The 12,525-nt window shown below is 42.5% G+C and overlaps 1 protein-coding gene across 1 annotated transcript in view; it reads right to left on the bottom strand.

The window, feature by feature from the left end:
- The window catches only part of GPNMB (glycoprotein nmb), a 60,228-nt gene that overhangs the window by 36,671 nt on the left and 11,032 nt on the right, over positions 1-12,525 (bottom strand). The window contains exons 2-5 of the mRNA XM_029589079.1: positions 2,230-2,382; positions 1,316-1,459; positions 834-1,004; positions 122-280 (exon numbers count right to left, since the gene is read on the bottom strand). Of these exons, the coding sequence (XP_029444939.1) occupies positions 122-280; positions 834-1,004; positions 1,316-1,459; positions 2,230-2,382 (627 nt within the window). The remainder of the gene's footprint in view (positions 1-121; positions 281-833; positions 1,005-1,315; positions 1,460-2,229; positions 2,383-12,525) is intronic.

Genomic DNA, 12,525 nt, shown 5'->3' with positions numbered 1-12,525 from the left:
TAGGAATCTTAAAGATTTTATGCTGTTGCTAAAAGCAATTGGGTTGATGCTGCTGCTTTAAACTTTCAGAAGTCACAGCACCCGGCCATTAGCAACGCTCTACTCATTCCTGCGCCCTCACCTGTTACGACATAAATACCACTTGATTTTGCAACTGGAGTGTGCTGAGTCCTTCCTCTTCGGTACACGGACACCGCCATGAGTTGGGTGCCAATGGTAATGTTTGTTGTGTTGAGAGACAGGGTAGTCCAGGAACCCCCAGTTTGTTGATAGTATTGACCTGTATTACAAAACGACCTCTCGGTTAATGGTTACAGTTAGTCCTCCTTAAACAGCAGATGATGAACTGGAGTAATGTTGTCATCATCATATCAAAACCTTTTAGTTAGGCAGCAATGCAAATAAAGTCTTTGAGTAGAGATTATAGCAATAAGACTAATGAGTGTTTAATGGTTCAAGATTTCAAGACCACTAAGGTTCCTTGGCTTCACACAGAACCTTACTTTTTTCTAAATTTCTATTTTAACTTGGCAGATAACACAGTTTTATCCAGTACAGTCAAACATAGAGACACTTTTGATTTTCTGTAATCTAATTTTGGTTTTGGTGGGCTAACACGGTTTGGTCTTCCTACTTTACTACTTCAGTTACACGATATCTAAAACCAGAACTTCACGGCCTTTTTAATGGCTGTAGAGATTTTAAGATGATTATTCCTGAATTAAAAAAAAAAAAGAAAGAAAATCAGCCTCAGCATTCTATATCATCTCGAGATATTTGCTCATCCCCCCCCCCCCCCCCCCCCAAACTCTAGGAAACATGCACAGACTCACCAAGGGTATAAAACACGTAAATAAAGTTGTTCCTTCTCCATTTGTGATGATGAGGGAAAGGCCTCCCATCTGGGAACACATTCTCTGTGGTATTAGAGCACTGCACCCAGTCAGTGCAATTAAGCCATTCGGTCCAGTTATACACATACTGGCCAGGATAGACAGAAGAATCTAAGAAAACACATAAAAATTAAGCCTTAGCTCTAGTTTCATGAATCTGAATCATGCTACTTATTCTGTAGTTTGAGAGAGATTTGGAGATTTACAAGTATATTTTTTAGTTTTTAAAAGTATGCATGTAAATTAACCTGCACCAGCTACACTTTTTGCCATAAGTATCTACTCTGAAAATTAACGTGAAGATAAAATTGCTATATTTACAATAAGGAACTTGCCTGTCACATACTGAGCATGCAATGTTGTGAACAAAGTCCTGTTCATTAAAGTAGGACATCTCTCCTAGACTTATGGTATTTCCTTACCATTCTTGCAGTTTTTGTCATACACTATATCTCCATTCTCATCTTCCTTCTGGCATCTGGGAAACTGGAGGGTCACCACAAATGTCACATTAGAGCCAATCAGAGCAGGACTGTCACTTGTCAAGCGTGCAACCACTTTTCCGCCTAGAGAGACAGAGAAGACACATCAGTGGAGAAATGTTCCTATCATTCTATGGAGAAGAGATTATATTGATGTCAGATTTTTTCCTCTTTTAAAAGCATTTTAAAGCCTGTTTGTATTTGGCATTGTGTTTGCTGGAGAGGTTTAGGAGCTAGATGTTTGTGATAGGTTATTTATGCAGATATTTTATGTGTCGTTATGAAGTTTATGCTTTTAAGGAGTTTGTTTTATTTTGTTTGGGGGATTGATCTTGTTTTGTTGATTTTATAGTTTTTATTTTCTGTTAATATGCATATATTTATGTTTTTATATTGAAGGGTTGTGTAAATTATTTTGATGGGTAAATGATGTTGGGTTGGTGTGTCTGATTATGTATTTATGTTTGATCAGCTATGTAATTAAAGTCTTGTATATTACCTTGAGTTGTTTGAGTAAGGCAATCTATAAATTGAAATAAATAAATAAGAAAGAAGTGTGGACTCACAAACCAGGTAACTTTGCTACATAAGGCTTTTCAAGTAGGATGTAATATTCTCTCTCCCCAAATATACTAAATCTTATTACTTGGAGATTCTGAATCATATGCATTTACTTGCATCATCAATCATGAGTTGCCATATACTGGCCATTTTACTGCACCATTTTTCCCCACTCAAATATATATATATTTCCCCACTCATATATATATATATATATAATCATAACACCAATTTTTACAAGTATGAATTATGGTCCAGTCCTAAGCCTTTAATCATGGTAGACTTTTAATCACCTTTCCAGCAGTTGTTCCATCTGGAGTCGCCATCATCCCAGGCAGGATACAGCTTTTCATTCCAGTGGTTGCTCTCAGGAGACCATCCCTGCAGTCTGTGATGGTGTCCTGCAGGATTTGAATGTTGCCCATGTTTCATCACATCCTGAAATCCTGAATCAGTTTAGAAAGATTCATCTTTAGCATTAACTAATGCCACTAACCAGTTCCTAGTAAGAACAATAGGCTCAAAAGGTAGGGGCCATGATGCATCAATTCTGAACAAAAGGAATAAAAGAGATTTCAGCTTTCTTGCGAGCATCCCTACTTCATCTACAACTTTCTCCATAAAGAGAAAAAAGAATGAACCACACATTGCAGTCAAGAAGAATATTCTTCCTTTGTGTCAGCGCTCACTCGGAATAAAAGTGCCAGCTAGTCTGGGCTGTATTACAGTGTTACACCAACTGCTGGCAATGAATCATTCAAGAAGGACACACAGCTTTGTGGGAAGTGGCTCAAGGCCGTTAACGTATGTGTCACTCCGCTATTCCAGCTGCTGAAAGGCTGACTACGACCAGGCTGCAAACTCACGGATGTATAACGGAGGTTTTCCAGCCAGATCTTTACTAAGGATGGGGCATGCACAGCTTTTTTTTTTCATGAACTACAGAAGACAATGAAATGTTTTAAAATCAGCTTCAGGTAAATGACAGTTCCTTCAAAGCTTTACCCATAGGCGTGAAGGCAGGAGAGCAAGATGTGGAAGATGCTTCAGAGTAAAAAATAAAAAAATAAAACTCTTAACACTTCTTTACCGTGTATACTTTGTACATGATGAAAAATAAAGTACAATAAAGATATGAAGGGAAAGGCAAAAGTGGGTGCAGTACAAAAATGTAAATAAGATATCACTTATTTTTTTTCAAAGAAGTAGACTTACAGGTGAAGGGCAGAGATGGAAGACATACACTGTTTTATGTCCACAGGACCACAGCCATTTGGATCTAGCATGCTAAATGTACACAACGGCAGCAAACAAACCATGGACCATGAAAGAACAGTTAGATGCAATGGCCTCAGAAGCATGGGGTGCTGATGAACATAAAGTGCCATTGAATTGCCTATAGGTTTTACTTGCGTTAAGTGCACTTTTAACCCGGATATATAGCTTTTGAAAATTGCTACAATAGTGTGTTGCATTTATATGCATAACTCCTTTGCAAATTCATCTTTAAGACTTCAAGCTCCTTGCGGTGAAGAAATAACACTATTTTACAGCACTGCATATGTCTACTAGCGCTATAAAAACTGGGGATTGAGAGAGCAGATCAGGTTGGAGGAAGGGAATGCCGGGCTGCACTGGGATCAGGGGAAGGTGGAAGTGAATGGGAGAGGAGAGACAGTGCTGGGACCAGCTCTCTCTGCGCCCGGGGCAAAATTGCGCCCCCCCCCTTGACTGTCCAGTGTCTGCAGCTCTCTCTCCCCCCTCCTATCCAGCTTCCCGCTCTCTCTTTTTTCCCACCCAGTGCCTAGCATCCCCTTTCTCTTCCTCTCCACTCCTTCCCCTACATCCCCCTCGCCCCTAATCCAATGTATGCCCTGCATCTCCCTCTTTCTCCCCTTCCTCCTTGCTTTGCATCTCCCTATCAGTTGCTCTGGCTCCCACTCTTTGGGGCTGATGCTCAGCCGTGTGCACTGTTTAACTCGTGGCTGGGCGCGCGTCATTTGGTCTTGTGTCCACAGCCCCTTATGCTATAAGGGGATTAGGGCATCCAAAACATGCGTCCAAACCCCGGAGAAACTAATAGCGCTCATCACATGCAAATGTATGTTGATGAGGCTATTAGCTATTCACCCCAGATCTAAAAAAAAAAAAATAAATAAAAATGTGCACCTGACCCGCACATTTTTACGCTCAGAAATTAACGCCTGCCCAGAGCAGGCGTTAATTTCTGAGCATCCAAAAAGGTTGTACAGAAAAGCAGAAAATACTGCTTTTTTTTTTACATCCTGCAACTTAGTATGGTGGCAATAATAAATTGGAGGATCCAAAAGGTTTAAAAAAAAATTTTTTTTTTTAAAAAGTGCTGGCAGTCAGGTTAGGGAAACAGACGCTCGTAAATTTGAGCGTCCATTTTCCTAACCCACTGACAGCCACCTCTCCTGGGCATCCGCTGCCAAGGAGGCACTAGGGGCGCATAACTGTCCCTATCGCCTCCTTGGAGGCAGGACCCCTCATTTAAATATTGCATCGCGCACCCAGGAGAGCTGCCTGGGCGCGCGTTAGAAAAGCGGGCGCTCAACTACTCGTCTTGCATCCCCCTTTCAACCTCCCCCACTCTTTAACCTTCATTCCCCTTTCTCTAACCCACCCACTGCTTGTCCTGAGTCCTTCCTCTCTCTCCCCCCCCCCCCCAATCTGGCTCTTGACCAGCAGCCACCCCCTCTCACCTACTCACCCCTCGTGCAGCGGCAGCTCCCTCCTTCTACCCTGCAGCTGCAGCTCCCTCTCCCCACAACTCCCTGCCCAACTGCAGCTCCTTCTCCCTCCAAATCCCCTCCCCCATCCCCCTGCCCAGCAGCCACAGCCCCGTCTCTCCCTCTGCCCCCTGCCCAGCTGCAGTCCTTTCTTTGGCTCCCCTCTTCACCACCCGCCCTGCGGCGGCCCCTTTTTCTTTTCCTCTGTCTTTCTCTCTCCTCCCTCCCATGTTCCTCAGGCTGCAGTGCTGTAGATCTTTCTGCAGCAGTAGCTGAAAAAACGTAACACAGGATCAGCGAGCCATCACAGAACCTCAAGCTGCGAGGCAACCCCAACATTTCTCCCACCCAAGCTTATTCGTTGCAGTCTCCTGAAAGCCTGAATGGCTGGGAGACCCCCCCTGAGCAGGTTTGGGAATCACTTCTCTTGATCTTTCAGCCCTGCACCCCTCTCTCCCCAGTGAATTTTCAAGCCCAGAGGCTCCCACCCCAGAGATTTTTATAATTAAACTCAACAATGATTGTCTCCAGCACAGCCCTTCCCAAAACAATCCTGAAACATTACATAAGTGGACTTATTTATTTATCGAGTTTTATATACCGTCGTTCAATTTCGCCATCACAACGGTTTACAAGGTTTCGACTAACAGAGTTTTCAAAAGGTTCGTTCATATGGTTGTTAACACAGATATTATCATTTTACATAGATATTATCGTTTTACATAGATATTATCGTTTTATAAACTTAGTTTGTAGGTTAGACTATACATGTTTTGGTTCAATGTTATGTTATTTTCTTACATTGGTTCCACAATTTTGCTTAGTGTCAATAGGAGGGGAGTGGTGTTTTAGAGTCATTGGGTGAGTTGGTAGGCTTTGGTAAACATCCAGGTTTTTAGGTCTTTTTTGAAAGTTAAGTTTTCTTGTATTCGGAGTTCGGTTGGGAGGGTGTTCCAGAGTTCGGGGCTTCCTAGTGAGATTGAGGTGAGTTGTTTAGAGCGAGCAGGAGGAATCTTTTAGTAGTCCTTTATTTGCTGATCTGAGGTTTCTGTTTGGAGAATGCAGTTTTATGGATGAGCTTAGCCAGTTTGTTTGTTTTCCGTATGTTATTTTGTGTAGTAGGGATAGTATTTTGTATTCAATCCTAAATTTTATTGGGAGCCAGTGAAGTGATATAAGTGTAGAAGTAATGTGATCATGTTTTTTCGATCCAGTGAGTATTCTTGCAGTTGCGTTTTGTAGGATTTGGAGTGGTCGGATGGTGTTAAGGGTAAGTTAAGAAGTGCAGGAGGAACAGAGTGGTTAGAGCAGTGGGTTTCTGAATCCTGCTGTGGCTCCTTGTGACCTTGGGCAAAAGCCACCTCATCCTCCACTGCATATAGGGCTGCCGACTCGCTCCAGGTTTTCAGGACAGATTGATTCAGTCCTGGTTTTATCCCATTGCATGCTGGGACTTATTCTGATTTCCCTATTGCATTCCCTAAGAAAAGCAAGACTATAAGTACCTGCACGCAGGGGAGTAAAACCAGGACTGGATCAACCTGTCCTGAAAAGCTGGAACCACTTGGCAACCCTAATTACATAAGCCCGTAAAACTTTTAGGGAAATGGAAATGCCTATTGTATCTGAATATAATCTGCTTTGAAAGGCAGAATGTAAACAACATTATACTTTGTTATGTTATATACAAATATGTATCTGATATCAAAAGGTCGATATTCAAAAGCCATTTAGGCATGCAGAACCCATCTGATACTAGGCCTATTTTAACAAGTATTGGGTGTGGGCTTGGCCCTCCAAAAACTATGAGTAAACCGAACTACAATTACAATATAGTAAACCTCCCATACCAAGACAGCACTAACTACCCAGCACTCAAACAGTACCTATAAAAAAGCAGCACTGCATATATTACATCAGACCCTAAAACACCAATACACCTATTATTAGGAAATGAACAAACCAAGCTGATATAGATCCCTACACAGAAACTACAAGCTAGCAGAATATCTCACCTTGGTCACCCATGCAGAACCCAGACAGATCTACACCAAATACAGAATAAAGATCCATAAATTATAAATAAAGCATGTAAACAAAAACTGAATTGGAAACCACAACAAGCTAGATTGTATATGTAGTGCAACAATGGAAAAACTGAAACAATACTATTCCTCATAAAACATCAAATAAAATCAAGACATATAAAACATCAGTTATAACAGTAAAACCATACTAACAAAAAGAACAAATATTTTAAAACAGGTGACATATAGAACAAATAATTAAACTAAAAAAATTTTTTTTTAATACTCAAACACAATACAATATTTCAAAACAGCAGACACAAACACCCAATAATTAAAACTAATAAAGATAAAAAATATTCCCTATTCTCCATACCTGAGATACTGTTGCGTCCGTCGGTCTTCACCCCTATCTCGGCTCCTCCCACTTACCTGGGCAAGATGGCTACCGCAGCGTTGTCAAGCCGACTTCTCTGGTGTCCCCGGAATGGCTATAGGGCAGACTTATGCCATTGCTCCTTCCAGGTACCTGCTAGGGTGCACGCGCAACCCACGTCTAAGTACGCCCAGTGGCGTGAACCTCGAGGGCGTTCCCTCATCTGACGTCACGCCCATCCGGGTATATCTACTTCTCAAGATTGCTAGCTCATTGAGTTGGCAAAGGCTCGAATAGTCTAACTGTTCCTGTCTGCGCTACTCTGCCGCTTCCCTGCTGCCTGCAGGAAGCTCTCCTTCTGCCCTTCGGGGTTTGACTACTAACTTGGGTACCCGCTCCTCGGGGGCCCTCTGTTCTATTTTCAGGTGCCGTTCAGGGATCAGGTACTCGCTCCTCGAGGGTCTGCTCTCCCTGCCTCAGTGCCTGTACCATCTACGACTATCTGGTGGAATCGCATCCATAACAGCTAACACCTAGTGAGCACTCTAATCTCTCATCTGTCTCATCCACAGTATCTCCTTGCTGCGGAACCTCCTGACATCACCTAGGAGAGAAGGGCTCCCTCTGCCGAGGTCCCTGAGACTACAACTCACCACTGCCACCTGGTGGCTTCTTCAAGCTGTATAAATAAAGAATTCAATTCCGGTGTTTTGTGCATAAGAGTCTAGCCCAGTGCTGTGGCTCCTCACAGGGCTCCTCCCTGTGGGCGTGGTCCTCTCCACAGCACCCAAAGATCCACTAAAACACACGTAATAACAGATACAGGATCCTAAATTGGGTGGGGGGATGAATACAGGGACATAAAGGAGAAGAGGATGAGGAATGGAGGAGAGAGCATGGAAGAATAGAAGCGGACAAGAAAAAAAAGAGAAGAAAGAGAAACTGAGTGAGGGCTCAGGGACTGGGGAATTGAGGGGCAGGAGGAACTAGTGGATTGGATGAGGGGCATGAGGGGATGTAGGATTGTGTGCAGAAGGGTGGGGTGGGAAGGGATGGAGAGGCAGAGAAAAAGGACAGAGTACTGTGGAGAGGGTGAGAGACAAAAGAAAGGGATAAATCTGTGAAGGTGAGAGAAAATGAAAGTGGGGAAGCTGGAAGAGGGAAAATGGGAAGTTGGGTAGGAGATAAGAGACAGTAGAAAGGGACTGGGTGCCAGGAAGAGTTGATTGTCAGAGAAAGAGATGATTATCTGAAGAAGGTAGTTGAGGGCTAGAGAGGCGAGTACAGAGGGTGGAAATGGGGGACTAGGGAGTGGGTGAAAAATAGGAGACTGGTGAAGAAGTGAGAGACAGAAGGTGAAGGGAGAGGGCTGTGGAGGGGTAGGAGAGGGAGTGGACAACTAGAAGGTAGATGAATGGTGAAAAGAGGGAGACGGAGGGCCGGAGGTGAAAGAGAGAAGAGATGAAATCTAGCTATGAATGGATAGAGAGGATGAAAAGAGAAATGAAGAAAAAATGATTCTGTGGAAAGATCAACGTTAGAGACAGATGTAGGAAAGGAAGGGAAGAAGACAATGGGAGAGAAAGGTAGTCACATAATTCAGGCAATATAGATGCAGATTACTGTATATAAAAGGTTGAAACTGTTCATACTGAATTGGAGAATCATAATTCAGCCATCGTAAGGAATGAAATACTGACTCCATTTCCGCCAGGCGTACTAGTAGATCAAGTCTTCTCTTTTCAGTTCCTATCACTAAGATATATTGGTGAATCCATTGGTGGAAGTGGGCAGGCCGTGGCCCACCTATTTTACAATCGGGCCCACCTAACTCTGATGTTTCACAGCAGGTCAGCATCTTGACCCACACTGAAAAAGAGGCAATAGCAGCTGTGGGGCTGGTTGAAGAAGAGCTATAGGAAGCCAAGCAAGGGGTGTTACTAGACCCTGAGTTTTCACAGGCACCAGTAGTCAATATCTGGTGTCTACCTGTAGCTCTTCTGGCCACCAGTGCCACTTCTGTGAGGTTCATGCCTCAGCTGTTTGGGTCATGCAGAGCTCTGCAGGTATAAGATGCTGCATGCTTCAAGTGGCTGGGTATGGGATGCGTGGGAAGAGGAGAAGTGGCACCAGTGAATGGAGGAGCTGCGGTTGTATATCATGTCTGTTGGCACTGGGAAACTGAAAGAGGAGGTGGGTGGAAAATTGGGGAAGAAATAAAGAATACAGAAGGAAAGAAATGAAATAGAAAATGGAAAGGAGACCCTGGAAAAGGAATTAAGAGGAGAGCCACTGGGACAAACGTGCTTAGACAAATAAAATGCCCAGACAAAGGTAGAAAAAGCATTTTATTATTCAGTTTAGTGATTGAAATATGTCAGTTTTGGGAATACGCATCTTTGATATTTTAATATTTTGCTCAATACAGGAGGAAATGCATTTTTGTTTCTATTTTTATAGTGTTGTACTGGCTTCTTGGTGGTTTCCAATTGAATTTGTGTTGACATATTTCTATTTCTAGTTTGTGGTCACTTATTTGATGAGAGCCTATGATTGTTCTACCCAAGACCGAAGTGCAGTTTTCTGTTAGCATGTAAATTCAGTATAGGGATCGGTAGCAGTCCCACTTCATCTATTTTCTCAATAGGAGGTGCATTGATGTTCTTGGGCCCGCTTAAATATTTCCGGTGCTGCCTTTTCCTGGTAGGATCCTTGCTGTGTGAGATTTGGGAGTTAGTACCAATATGGTATAGTTGGTTTCCTCTAGGTCCTGAGTGGCTTTTTTTTTTTTTTTGCAGGAGTGCAGTGAGAGTATGTGTTGCTGTTACTGAGATGACACCAAAATGTGAATATTGATTTAAAGTTTTATATTTAAAAGTAAGATGATCAAATATGTTTACTCTAGTTTTTCCCTTTGTTAAACTGTAAACCGATCCGATATGGTTATTTACTATGAAGGTCGGTATAAAAAACTGTTAAATAAATAAATAAATGTGTTTTATAGGATCATTCTCGAGAAGGAGGGGGATCACGATTGGTTTCCTTATCAAAATTTGTGAGGGGGAAGAGGGCACTGAGCCTTGAGTCTTAAATACCTAGCAAAGAGTCTGGGAGGACTGTGTGTAAAATTAAAAGAGAAAGGCTGGAGGGGAGGTTATTGTTGGAGAGAGACTTTTAGGAACAGGGTGGAGTGTGGAGGATGAGAGACACTGTGAAGAACAGGATGAAGGGGTTGAGGGTTGAGAAACCGCTGGAGATGGTAGGGTAGACTGGGGAAAGAGACTGCTGGGGATAAGGGTAATTGGGGAGGAGAGACTGCTGGGGATGGAGTCGAACGTGGGGGTTGAAAGTCTGGTCCTCTGTGTCTCACCCTGTCCCTAGCAGTCTCTCTCTCAAAGGTTGATCATCATTCTCAGCACTCTCTCTCAATGTCCCTCCCCCCTACAGGTCACCCTCTCATCATGGGGAGAAGGGGAATTGAGAGAGAGAGAGAGAGAGAGAGGGAGACTGACTGCTGGTGGGGGTGGGAGTATAATTAGCACACTGATAAGTATATGCCTCGTACCTGCCCATATTAACCTCGGGCCCTGCCAAAATAACATTTCTGGCTATGCCACTGATCTCACTGCAAAAGAAATAAAAGACACCAGCAGTGGCTCATAAACATGAAGGAGCTCCTGTCTGAATACATGTGTAGTCAGATATGTCTCTCCTTTCTAGCTGCATCATGAACCCTAGAGTGTGAGAATTAATAGGCAGAATGCATAACAGAGAGCCAGGTTCTGCTTTGTGCAATGCGCACACAATACACACAGCACCTCCTCTGAATCCTTCTAATCTCAGCCGAGCGCACTGTATAACCACCGTTAGATGTGGGTTGTAGAGGCGCTAAATAATCCCCTTATGCAATCAGGAAGGGCGCCTGGGGGCATGTTCATCACCCGCTTTCTGCATAAATATTGCATCGGTCCCTGAGTGTTGGGAGCAGCAGCAGTGGAGGAGCTCTGGCATTCACATGCAGCAGAGATTCCAAATAGCAAAGAAGACCAAAGGGTGTTAATTATCTGTAGATAAAATTAAAAAAGAAGAAACACCCCAACATCCACTTAGCAAAAACTGACTGGGTATCTCCTTAAAAAATGCTGAAAAGATAGTGGCACTATCAAACTTTATTGAAACAAAAGTTATTAAAAGCTGAAATGTGAATACAAAGGCCAAGCAGTTTAAACATCATCAGGAATTTAGAGAAAATATTTGGGATCCTTAATGTGATCTCTCTCATATGGTGTTTCCATAAACAACTTCTAAATAGGTCGACATGTTTGGCAGGATAAGTCACAGATACCTGGCTATTTCCACATCAAAATGATCTCTACATAAACCTCACAATAGCCTGGATTAAGGTTTCAATAAATGCTTTTACAAAACCCTGTAATCTTTTACTAAAATTTTCTCTTTACACGCTTTAATTCCTAAACGGGATATAATTATGCTTTTTTGACAACGAAAATGGAACAGCACATTTTTAGCACATAGAGCTTGAAGCTGTTACATTTCTGGTCAAGCCCTATGTGCTAAAAATGTGAGAAAGTTCTAGTAAAAGATTACAGGGTTTTGTAAAAGCATTTATTGAAACCTTAATCCAGGCTATTGTGAGGTTTATGTAGAGATCATTTTGATGTGGAAATAGCCAGGTATCTGTGAATTATGCTGAGGCAGCTTTGCCAAACATGTTGACCTATTTAGAAGTTGTTTTTGTATATGGGAGAGATCACATTAAGGATCCCAAATATTCTCTCTAAATTCCTGATGATGTTTAAACTGCTTGGCCATTGTATTCACATTTCAGATTTTAATAATGTTTGTTTCAATAAAGTTTGTTAGGGCCACCATCTTTTCATCGTTTTTAATGCAAATACCCAGTCAGCTTTTGCCAAGTGCATGCTGGGGTGTTTCTTCTTTTTTAATTTTATTCACATGCATCAGCCCAGGAAATGAATGGAGATGACTGCCCCCACCTCACGGATTTCTTCTCTCCCTTGCAAGTAGAGGGAGCTGGAATCCATAAACGGGCAAGAAACAGAGGGTGCGGGATAAATTGATGAAGGGTCTATTGGTGATGAGGAGCTGAGGATGGGGAAGGAGAAGGGGTCAACCGGCAGGGAAGAGCAGAGGAAGCAGGAGCATCTGCAGGGTTAGGAATTGGGGCAAGTGTACAGTATGTGCGCCCATGTTTAAGAAACTGCTGAGTTCAGATAATGTGAAGCAGAGAGGAGGGAACACCCAAGGCGAGAATCTTTCATGTACAACAACTAGAATTTTAATATTTTTATGTATTACAAATATTTTATTAAGGATCTTATGTAATTCATTCTTCAGATTTGTTTTTATTCAAATGCTTTTAATAGTGCATTTGCTAATAAGTCGTACACC

The sequence above is a fragment of the Rhinatrema bivittatum genome, chromosome 2 (genome assembly GCF_901001135.1).
Source record: "Rhinatrema bivittatum chromosome 2, aRhiBiv1.1, whole genome shotgun sequence".
NCBI classification, from domain to species: Eukaryota; Metazoa; Chordata; class Amphibia; order Gymnophiona; family Rhinatrematidae; genus Rhinatrema; species Rhinatrema bivittatum.
The sequence above is the reverse complement of the archived record's forward strand: the minus strand, read 5'-3'. Positions and strand labels throughout refer to the sequence as shown.